Here is a 12,663-nt window from a genome sequence, read left to right as displayed (position 1 = left end):
AATTTAAAGCCGCGGATCTTCCGAACGCCGATATACGGCTGCTAATATTCAAAATATGACAAATCTTTGAGATGACGTCACCCATAGGTGACAATCCAATGAGATATGACAAATCCGCAGCTGCATGTAACTTGAAACTGCAAAACTTTCGAGCGCCAATGTGCAGCTGCTAATATTTGAAATACAGCAAAAAAAAATTTTTCGACATAACGTCATCGTTAGATGACAAATCGCGACATGCGTGATAGAAACGTCTATGAATCGCGATATAAAATCGCTGCAAAGAGGTGCACCTCCATTATTTTCGAGTCGTGCATCTTGTTGTCGGTCTGAAAAACATGGCGGAGCAAATTGTGTGGGAGCAATCCACCCGGATAAATTCAGTGGAGAGTACATTGCGTGGGAGGCTCAATGTAACAAATGTATCGAGTCGTTGGAAGAACAAAGTCGAATTAAACGACCACGATTATCGATCGGAAATTGACAATCGCTGATTGCTCGAATCGCGCGACTCGAAGGATTGAAAAATGTGTTGCGCAGGCGTTTCGTACACGCGGGTGCAGGATGCAGTTCACGAGAAAATGGATTGATTTGGCGAGAGATCGATACGGCATTCGAAGGTCGTATCATGACTGGTGCGGTTATAAATTATAATCACATCGAACCTCGTCAATTTTTGGAAGATGCGAGTGACATTGTGCTCGAGCATGTGCGAGACGTTATGCAAAAACACAACAGTGTGAAAATGAATACAGTGTTTAACGGCGAGTTTGTGGCGGGCGATAAGCGCGCCAATAAATCAATCAATACGAGAAACTTTGAACTCTTTCGTACATCCGATTTACGCGAGTGGTATGAACGGCGAGTCGTCGAGCCCATCCTTGCATCGCTCGAAGAATTTCAGGAACGCGATAGTGGATGGGCATTATCTATACTAAATTTGACAGTAAATATAAATAAATATAATCTTATGCGCGCCGAATGTTGCGTGCAATTACCGCGAAAGATAATAATGAAACGAGCAGTGGTTAACGTGCAATCTCAAGACAATGCATGTTTTGCGTGGGCGGTGGTGGCTGCTCTGTATCCAGTTGAAAGACACACAGACCGACAATCGTCGTACCGGCATTATACAACAGTACTGAATCTCCAAGATATTGAGTTTCCAGTCACTCTTAATCAAATTAAAAAATTTGAAATTTATAATGACATTTTAATCAATGTGTATACCATCGAGAATGAAAACATTATCCCGTTACGTCTTACGGAGCAAAAGAAGGACAAGCACGTCAACTTGCTCTACGTGTAAAATGCGCGAGATATCAGACATTTCACGTGGATCAAGAATTTATCCAGGCTCGTGAATTCGCAACTCAGCAAACACAATGGTCAAAAATATATCTGCGATCGATATGTATATTTAATAAAACTGTCTAAAAATATTTAAAACAGGGATATAAAAATTTTAACTTTTATTTTACAGATGCATGCATCATTTTCACTCGGACGAGAAACTACAGTCGCATACAGTAGACTGTGTAAAGATGAACGACTGCGCTATCCGGTTACCGAGCGATAAGGACTGGCGGCTCGCATTCGCCAACTACAATAGGAAGGAGCGACTACCTTTCGTCGTGTATGCCGATCTGGAGTGCGTTTTGGTGAAAAAGGAAGAAGAAAATTTTTATCAACATCACCAAGTATTTAGTATCGCTTATTACGTACATTGCTCGTACGATAATTCGTTATCGAAGCCAATTGCTTTGCGTGGTTCGCTGATGAACTTAAAAATTTGGCGCTACGTGTAGAAAATATTTTAACAACCAATGTCCCCATGTTAAATTTAACGCAAGATGAATGGAAAGAATTTCGAAGCGCGACTCAGTGCCATATATGTGAGAAACCATTCGTGGAAGATGATGATACGCGCGTACGCGATCATTGTCATTTGACCGGACGGTACAGATGTCCCGCGCATTCAAATTGCAATCTAAATTAGAAAGAATCTTTTTGCATTCTAATAGTATTTCACAATTTATCCGGTTATGATTCTCACTTTATAATCGAGGAAATAGCCACAGCGTTCGAAGGGGGAATCGATTTACTTCCGATAACAAAAGAAAAATATATTTCATTTACAAAATATGTTAAGGGTACGAAAGACAAATCGGGAAATCACATTAAATTACGTTTCATAGATTCATATAAATTTCTCACAACAAGTCTCGACAAATTGGCATCTTTTCTGAGCAAGGATAAACTCAAAATTTTACAAATGGAATTTAAAAATTTATACGCCGAGGATTTCAATTTACTGACAAGAAAAGGTGTCTTCCCGTACGAGTACATTGACTGCGTAGATAAATTGCATGATGCGTGTCTATCTTTGCGAGAATCATTTTACAGCTCCTTGACAGGTAACGCAGTATCCGAGAGCAATTACACGCACGCTGAGATTGTGTGGAAGCGATTCTCAATTCGAACGCTAGGCGAATATAGCGATTTATACCTCAAAACTGACGTCTTGTTACTAGCCGACATTTTTGAAAATTTCCGCGAGAGTTGTATCAAGAGTTATGGGCTCGACCCTGCGTATTACTATACTCTTCCCGACTACACGTGGGACGCCATGTTAAAGCATACGAAAATTATATTTGAATTACTCACAGACATTGACATGGTTATGTTTATCGAACGAGGTATACGCGGTGATCTGAGTCAATGTTCCAACAGGTACGCGCGTGCTAATAACAAGTACATGCAGTCGTTTGACTCATCGAAACCATCAACGTACTTGATGTATTTCGATGTTAATAATTTATACAATGGGCAATGTGTCAACCATTACCCTATGCCGATTTTCAGTGGGTCGATAATGTTTCCAATTTTGATGTATCATCGATCGCGCTCGATTCGTCTACAGGCTACATCCTCGAAGTCGACCTTGAGTATTCGCAACATCTTCACGATTCGCACACTGACCTACCGTTTTGTCCGACACGCGACAAACCACCTGGCAAGCGCGAGGACAAGCTTCTCGCAACCTTATACGATAAGAAGCGTTACGTGATACACTACTGCAACCTGCAGCAATGTTCCCGTCACGGTCTTCGTGTTGCAAAAATTCATCGTATATTACAATTCACTCAATCTCCGTGGCTCCGTACTTATATAGAACTCAACACAAAATTTAGAACACTGGCGAAAAATGAATTTGAAAAAAATTTGTACAAACTAATGAATAATGCCGTGTTTGGCAAAACGATGGAAAATGTGCGCAATCGCGTAGATGTTAAACTTTTAACAAAATGGTACGAAAGGTACGGCGCAGAGGCATTGATTGCAAAACCAAATTTTCATAGCAGGAGCGTTTTTTCGGAAAATCTAATCGCTGTGGAATTACGTAAACTCGAGGTGAAATTCTACAAACCAATTTACGTGGGTATGTGTATTCTTATGATATATTCAAGACATATTTGTACGAATTTCACCACGATTATATGGTACCAATGTATCGGGAGAGATGCAAAGTTATGTACACTGACACGGATAGTCTTATATATCACATTGAGTGCGACGATGTGTACGAGAATATGAAACGCGATATCAGCAGATTTGATACGAGCGACTATGCGATAGATAATGCATATGGTATACCGTTCGTGAATAAAAAGGTACCGGGTCTAATGAAGGATGAAAACAACGGTACCATAATGACTGAATTTGTCGGGCTTAGAGCAAAAATGTATGCGTTGCGCGTGGATGCTAAAAAGGATACGAAAAAGGTAAAAGGCATCAAGAGTAACGTTGTCGCAAGAACGATAATGTTTGACGATTACACGCGGTGTTTGAACGAAGAGATTGAAATGACGCGTAGTCAATCGTGTATAAGATCAAAATTGCACAAGGTATACACCATTCGCGAAACAAAAATTGCTCTAGTCCGTACGACGACAAGCGGTATGTCGTACCTACAACTACTGATACGTTACCGTGGGGACATTATAAAATACCATTGTAAATAATTGTATTTATTTATTGTAAATAACTGTATTTATTTATTGTAAATATAAATTATATATATATATATATATATATATATATTCATTCATGTAAATTTATGTATATCTTTATTATGTTATATGTTTATAATAAATTATTTTTATGTATCCAAGAGTTGTTTTTATCAAGTCGATTTATCAAGTCCCAGCCATTTCACAAAAACTTCATCTCCTTTTTTACGTATCACCTTTTTCACGAGATACACGTCGGGGTTAGCAACGTTATGTAGCTCGTATACGTAAAATCCTCCGGCTACTGGATTTTCGCGCGAATCTTTTAATATATATGTCGCGGGATTAGTATTCTGTATTTTGACAATTTTAAACACTTCGGCCGACCAATTTGGTGTGTAACCTTTATCAAAAATGGTCTTGAATTTACTCACACGTATCGAATCACCTACTTTGAATCTCGCTGGAGCAGCAATTTTTACATTGTTGTATACTGTATTTAAAAGTCTATCAGCGATTGTAGGACATCGATAGGTCTCATATTGATAGTGCGATGTTTTCGCGCGTTATATTCTGCAACGAGTTGGGATAAAGCGTCGATCCACTTGTAATTACCATTTAGCGTAAACAATTTCCACATATTGTTCTTTAAAGTGCGGTTAAATCGTTCCACGATCGAGGCTTTCATGATGGAATACGTTGATTAATGTTATGTTTCTTCATGAGTTTTTGCACATTTGCATTATAAAATTCCTTTCCTCTGTTTGTTTGAAAATTTTTCGAATCGGATGTACCAAAAAATATTATTAACGTAAACATTATTTGTATAGAATGCAGTGTGACCGCTGGTGCATATAGCAATAGCAAGCGCGTACACACGATACATGAATTTTCTCCGAGCGTACCACCGAGATATAAGATATCAGAAACGCCCACGCAAATCATTTATCTACCGATCGCATTACTGATTTAACGATACGTGTTGTGGATCAGGAGGGTCGATTGCTCGATTTTCGAGGAGAGGAAATTACCGTACGATTGCACGTTTACGACGACGTCAAAAATAGTATGCTCATGTTGAATGAAACGGAGCACGCGAGAGACAATATCTTTACGAGGGACAATACTTTTGCGAGGAGGCGAGCGGTGTCTGGTGACAACAATCAGGTGTCTGGTTACGCTAAAAAGAAGCTCAGCGCGTTAAATCGTGAATTTTTAAAGTCTATGGGATTTGTCGTACGAAATAATTGAAAGAATGATTGACATTTTGAACATTGGAAGCGAACGATCTTTGACGACCGTATAGTAAAGATTGAAACTCATACGTACAATCCATACGCAAATACAACACTTGGATATAGCGATGAGATACGGATACCTATACAGCATCAGGATTTGTACACGTTGCCGTGCAAAAGCTTCCTTTACGTCGAAGGAAAATTGACGATAAGAAAAAAGGATGAACTAATGCTATTGGGAAATAATTGTGTTGCGTTCATGTTTGATGAACTTCGATATAAACTCAACGGTGTGGAAATTGATCGCAACAGAAACGTTGGAATAACTTGCACGATTAAAAACTACATTTCGCTTACACACGAGAGAAGTAAAATCTTGCACAATGCTGCTTGGAATATAGTTGCAAATAATGGTGGCGAAGGTTACTTCAATTTTTGCGTGCCGCTCAACATGTTGCTTGGATTTTGCGAGGATTATAAGCGCGTTGTGATTAACGCTCGCATGAATTGATTCTAATACGTTCACGCAACGACAACAATTGTCTGTTTGGAGCTCAGGCTGCTGAAGCTGAGATTGAATTGCACAAAATACAATGGCGTATGCCTCACGTAATATTGAACGAAATTAGTAAACTGTCCTTGCTACGAGCGTTGGAGAGCGGTAGATACTTGAACATGAGTTTTCGCTCTATATGGAATCTATACGAATTTCCTTTGCTACACAGTACGACCAAGCATTCGTGGACTGTGAAAACTGCCTCTCAGCTGGAGAAACCGCGATACATAATCTTTGCACTACAGACTGATAGAAAAAATGTCGCGTCGAAAGATATTACCAAATTCGACGACTGCAAATTGACAAACGTTAAACTCTATCTAAATTCTGATTTTTATCCGTATGATGATTTAAATTTGGATTTTGATAAAAAGAGATACGCTATCCTATTCGACATGTATGCGCGTTTTCGTAAATCTTATTACGGATGCAATAATGATAATGTATTATTTACCATGGCAAAATTTCTAGAGTGCGGTCTTTTCACGATCATTGACTGCTCGCGACAAAACGAGTCTGTCAAAAATGCTACCGTGGACGTAAGAATAGAATTTGAATGTAAGCTAGACGTACCCGCAAATACTACCGCATATTGCCTCATCTTGCACGATCGCATTGTCGAATATAACCCGTTGACAAATGTTGTCCGCAAAATTACATGAATCAGAAATAATCCCCTCCAATGTTCTAACATTATAACATTATAACATTATAAAACTAGCGATACTCGATGATCGACATTAGTCGTCCGTCATAGTTTTCGCCAATATCATTTCATTATGGTTGTGCCAACGTTTGTAGATCTGCAAGGATTTATTGTTGGAGGAAAGTTTATCGTGAAAGAAATTGCGATTCTGACAAAGGGCTCTGTCCTCTCTCATTATATTTTTACGAGTCTTACACCATTCTATTTGCTCACGAGATCTGAGAAATCTCAAGTTGCATGGTTGATTGGAAAACATCACAATCTGCAATGGGAAGATGGAAACATTCCGTACTACAGGGCCAAACGTTTAATCACTGACGCCGTGACGTTGAAAGATGCATCTTCTCGAGTGTATGTCAAAGGACAAAAACGAGAATGGTTGGCAAATTTACTGAAAAACGATAAGAGAATCGGTCTTATTATCGAGACATTAGATAACGACTATGATGACGTTCCTGCTTTAGATAAATTAGATGCTACTCTGCGTTGCGATAAGCATGTACGAAATTGTGCTTTACAAAATGTATTTAAATTATTCAATTGGTGGTCGAATCATCATCATAAAGATTTGATCAATCCATATTTATAATAAACTATTGTTACAATACATGTGTGTTATTATTATTATCTTTTTTTATCCTCTTCTTGTAGCATGTATTATATTACAGTACGTAATGCATTTTTCTATTAGTCTGCATTTCAGCAAACAATAGACGTGGAATATTTGACATCTTTAAACGCGAAAAAAAAATCAAAATTCATGTCGTTCATGGTTCGTTTGATGTTGATCGACGTTCGTTTGATGTTGATTGACGTTCGTTTGATGTTGATCGACGTTCGTTTAATGTTGATCGACGTTCGTTTGATGTACGATAGTGGTTCAAACATGGTTTGATAGATGTTCATCGCGGTTCGATAGATGTTCATTTGATGTACGATAGTGATTCAAACATGGTTCGATAGGTGTTTGTTTGATATATGATAGTGGTTGGATCAATCTGTAGCAAGTATTATATCTCTTAGCCATGTATACATCTGTGTGGTTAATATTACATTTCATGGTGCAGCTGCATCTGGTATTATATTTCAAGTCATGATATTAAGATATTTATTTGATGTACAGTACTGGCCAAAAATATATCACCTTTAGGATTTTTAAGCATAAATTTAATTTAATTTACTTACTTATAAAATTAATTTTTTATATTATTAAAATTAAATTTTTATATTATTTTATGAAAAATATTTTATTTAGTAAGTTGTATTTACTATCAAAACATATATTATGATATTATAAATATCCATGCACTTTAAATAAAATTATACTCAAAAATACTAACGGTAATATATTTTTGGTCGGTACTGTATAATATGATTCAAACATGTTTAGATCGATGTTGATCAATGTTTAGATCGATGTTGATCAATGTTTAGATCCATGTTGATCAATGTTTCAATAGATGTCTGATGCTTATTTGATTGTGTCGCTATTTAATTAGAATTATCTGTATAAATGCTGTGTGGAGCGACAGTTCGCATCAGCTTTTAATTCTTTATCAGTTATAAAGAGTAAGCATTTGTTGCTAACTCTTATGTCATGCACATCCCCTACCCATTTTTTTTTCCGAGACGTTACCTAGCCCTCGCTGGAACTGACATAAGGTGTCTGTCAGTGATCCAGTGAAGTAAAGTTCTTTTGTGAAGATGTTAAAATGTCGAGCATATTGTCTTTTCTCGACGCTATGTTCGAAACGGGCTATCGTCGCGTGGAACTTCGCTGGGTCAAGAATTTGGCCCACGCTCTGTTCCGAGCGTTGGTGAATGTGCTATTCGAGGATGTAAGTAGTTTTTCATTATGTTATACGCTCTCATTTATAATATATTTATATTTATATTTATATTTATATTTATACGCTTTTATCTTTTACAGCATTACTAATATCGTTACTTCCACGTCCCAATTGGTGATGTAAGTAATTTTATTATTATTTTATACGCTTTTTTATTTATAATATATTTATATGTTTTTTTCTTTTACAGGAATATCAATGTTACCACAACCTCATCCCAGGATATATTAATATTGCGCACATGAAAGAGGTGCGTCGGTGGTGGACCTTCAACCGCGATTATACTGAATTTGAGGATTTGTGGGGCGACGGCCCTCGTGCTCGCTTCTTAGACGAGTTCTTCCCATATTTGTACGTGGATGTATTTTGCCTCCGCAGATTGTTCGGAGAGAAGCCCCTCGTACTGTGAGTATGCCCAAATTTTAAATATTTCTTTTAAAATACTAATAAAAATGTTCATTTTCTTTTCTGTTACTTCTGTAAGCAGCCGTCGCGAGTTCCCCCTCCGTCTCTCTTCCACCGATTTTTAGTTTTTTTTAAATATTTTTATATTTTATATTTTATAATTTCATCTTTTATATTGTAGATCTTAGATTTTTTATATCTTTTTATATTTTATATTTATATATCTCGTTAGATTTAGTTTTTTATATTTTATATTTTCATTTTTAAAAACACACACACACACACTTTATATGCACACACATACACACTTTTCTGAATAAAAATTATGTTTATGATAAATATGTGTATTGTGTTTTGCGCCTTCTTTATCTATCCCATCCTTCTTCCTCCTCTTAGGATTAATTAGATAATATTTAATATATATATAATAAGATATAATTAGATTTAATTAGATAATATTTAATATATATATAATAATATATATATAATAATATATAAAAAATTTAATCTGCGTTCTCGCGTACGCCTTAGCCTCCGTCTTCTCGCGCTCCCGCTATCCTTTCTCCGCACCCTCCTTCTTTCTCTCTCACACTAATTACATTCTATTGTGCTTTCCTCCTTTTCCCACCACATCATGCTCTCATTGTCCTACGCTATGTACAATGCACATAGCGCTCTCCTTATCCTATCCTATACCACGCGTCTCCGTCTACCGCGTTGCGAACGTCTATCGCACCGTCTCTCTCTATCCATCTCTCTACTCGCGGACCCATCGGTTACACCGCGGACCTCTCTCTCCTCTCTGCTGTCCCCTCGTCTACAAACAGCGCCGCAGACCTCTTTCCCTCTCCGCGTACCCCTCGTCTGCAAACCGCGCTGCGGATCTACAACTGTGTCGCGGACCTCTCCCCCTCTCCACGTACCCCTCGTCTACAAATCGCGCCTCGGATCTGCGTGACGTCATCCCCCCCGCGCTCGCGGTTTCCCCCCGCCCCCGCACCTCCCTCGAGCATCTAGGTTAGAACTCCCTACAGCACTATTTTCAATGGTTTTAGAACACATTATATGTGATATTCCAGCTCGAAAATTTTTGAAACAGATAAAAGGTCATGGAGGTTTTGCAGCTTGTGAAAGATGTGAAATATATGGAAGATTTGTCACAATAAGAAAGAATTCAAGACGTGTTATTTATCCTGAAGCAGATTCTAATAAACGATCCGACGAATCATTTCGAATACAACAGCAGAAAGAACATCATACCGGATTTTTTCCACTACTACGTATTCAACCACCAATTAATATGATTACTAATTTTACCTTGGATTATATGCATCTTTGCTGTTTAGGTGTGACTAAAAAATTATATATATTAAATTTGATATTTAACAAAAGTCGAGTAAAACTCAATGCACAAAATCAGGCAAAATTATTTGAAAGAATTGTATATTTAAAATCTTTTATTCCTGACGAATTTCAAAGAAAAATTCGTATTCCAGTGCCTAACTTAAAAGCATCAGAGTTACGTTTTATTTTACTATATGCAGGTCCCATCTTATTTAAAGGAATATTGAGTTCAAAATTATATGATCATTTTTTACTTTTTCATACGGCATTCCGAATATTATGTACTGAAGGTTTAGCTCAAACATTTAATGAACTTGCAAGTTCCTATCTAAAAATTTTTTTCTTACTGTTACCCGAATATTACGGAGAAGAATCGCAAACTCTTAATACACATTATCTCCTTCATCTGGCAGATGATGTCAAAAATAATAACTATACATTAAATAATATCTCGGCATTTCCATTCGAAAGTAAACTAGGGTCAATAAGACGAATACTGCAAATAAGCCACTTGCTCAGATCTGTCGGCGAATGTATGAACAAAATTATGTACTTAATCAATCAGTTATTCCCAAGCAGTTTGAAATTATAAAGACGAGCAAAACAAATAATAATGAATGTTTTATCATTAAATTAAAATATAAGACATTGTTTTAATTATAAAGCAACCAAACGATATAATAATGTTGAGTGATGGTACTATTGTAAAATTAACAAATTTAGGATACGCAAATGAAAATGAAGACAAAATACAACTCAATAGTTTGAAATGGATACCTAAAAAATCAATTTTTAACTATTCTACTAGTTCTGCCCATTTATGTATGTGGCAATTAAACACAAATATATCAACTGACATTATTCAATTCAAATTACAACATATATTTAAAAAAATGATTTTGATGCGTATATCATATGAGAAAAAAAATTGTAAATATGAAAAAATTTATGTAATGCCTTTTGTACATTAATACATTTACATTTATTATTATAATATTATTATATAAATGTATACATTTTATTGTATACAATACCAATTATTAAAATAAAAAATCTCAACTTTTAAAAATATTGCTTTTTAATACACAGCAGATATATTACGTTTGATTATCCTTCATTTTCCAAATCGTCTGTTTCAATATTACCCACGGCATCATTTTCTTTCGTATCATTAAGATATCGTCTTTCCAGTCTTTTGAATTTGTAAGAACAGGACCAAAGATCTTATCAAAAGCTTTCTCGCATAAATTCGATTTACGAATTTTGCCATTACGACTTTTAGTAAAAAAAAAATCTAAAATTAATAATCGTTAATAAATAAAAAGGCAGATTAAGCAATTACTTGCGTTATTTAATAATAAAGTTTTACTCTTGATACAGTCATAAAATAGTGGTGGCTTTAATGTTAGCTTATTTTCAATCTTTTTTACGCAAGTGTATTTCATAGCCAGATCTCAGTGAAAAAATTTTCGTATTAAAACTAATACATTTCTAGATAAAGTTGTTTTAGCGTCTATTGCGTTATCCATAACTATTATCTAACAAAAATAATATTTAGTAATATTAAGAAAAAACTCCAAAATTACAATAATAAAGGAAAGTTCTTTCCATTCATATCAATCACTGTTGTATTAACCAACGGTTTTTAATGGTAATTTAGGTGTTTCATCATTTAAATCACAATCTGTTGTATATACATAATACTCATTTTGTTTTAATTCATTAATTTTTTTAATGCTTCAGTGTAAGAGTCTATTAGAATAATTAAAAATAATAATTATATTTTATAAAATTATCAATTAATTAATATAAAAATATTATATAATTAATTATATTAATAATAATATAAAAATTATAATAAAATATTGTATAATTAATTAATATAAAAATATTGTATAAAAGTATTGTATAAATATATAAAGTATAAATGAATAATTAATATAATTATAAATTAATAATTAATAAAAAAATTATTTATCATACCTGCTTCGTCAATTAAAATAATGCCATAAGTAGGCCAACTGTCTTCTGGATATGTTGCGGCTTCCACTAATTTGTGAAAATCTTTACAAGCTTGTTTGGTATAAGGGGGTGACATAAATTTTGTGACAAGCTGAAAACTTTCAGAATTTAATGATATCCAAATTAATGGTACACAATCAATTGAATTATCTACGATAAATTGCACAATCTGATACGACTTCTTTCTTTGTAAAGTTATCATCTAAAACAGTCATAATTGTTTATTAATTCAAACACATGCAGTGAAAATAAAACAATATGTAAATATATGTATACTTAATATACAGGACATACCTTCGACATTATTGCACTTTTAATTACAGTAATTATTAATTATTACAAAAATTATTAAATAATTATTAATTATTTTTATCAATGTACACACAATAAAAGTTTCTGTTTTTACGTCACATACACTTTCACAGTTTATACTTGAAAAAGAACCATGGAACTGTTCCAACCACAAACGTTGTATATATATATACACGTCTCGAGTGTCTCGACGTCTGTAGTCTGGAGTCTAGGCTTA

General features: G+C 35.1%; 1 protein-coding gene across 1 annotated transcript; it reads left to right on the top strand.

Annotated features, from left to right (window-relative positions):
* The first annotated feature begins 721 nt into the window (after positions 1-721).
* On the top strand, positions 722-1,309 carry LOC140668356 (uncharacterized). The gene has a single exon (XM_072897300.1). It carries the CDS (start codon positions 722-724, stop codon positions 1,307-1,309), a length of 588 nt encoding a protein of 195 aa, XP_072753401.1.
* The last annotated feature ends 11,354 nt before the right edge of the window (positions 1,310-12,663 follow it).

The sequence above is a fragment of the Anoplolepis gracilipes genome, chromosome 8, assembly GCF_047496725.1.
Source record: "Anoplolepis gracilipes chromosome 8, ASM4749672v1, whole genome shotgun sequence".
NCBI classification, from domain to species: Eukaryota; Metazoa; Arthropoda; class Insecta; order Hymenoptera; family Formicidae; genus Anoplolepis; species Anoplolepis gracilipes.
Note: the sequence above shows the minus strand (reverse complement) of the source record. Positions and strands in the feature narration are given on the sequence as shown.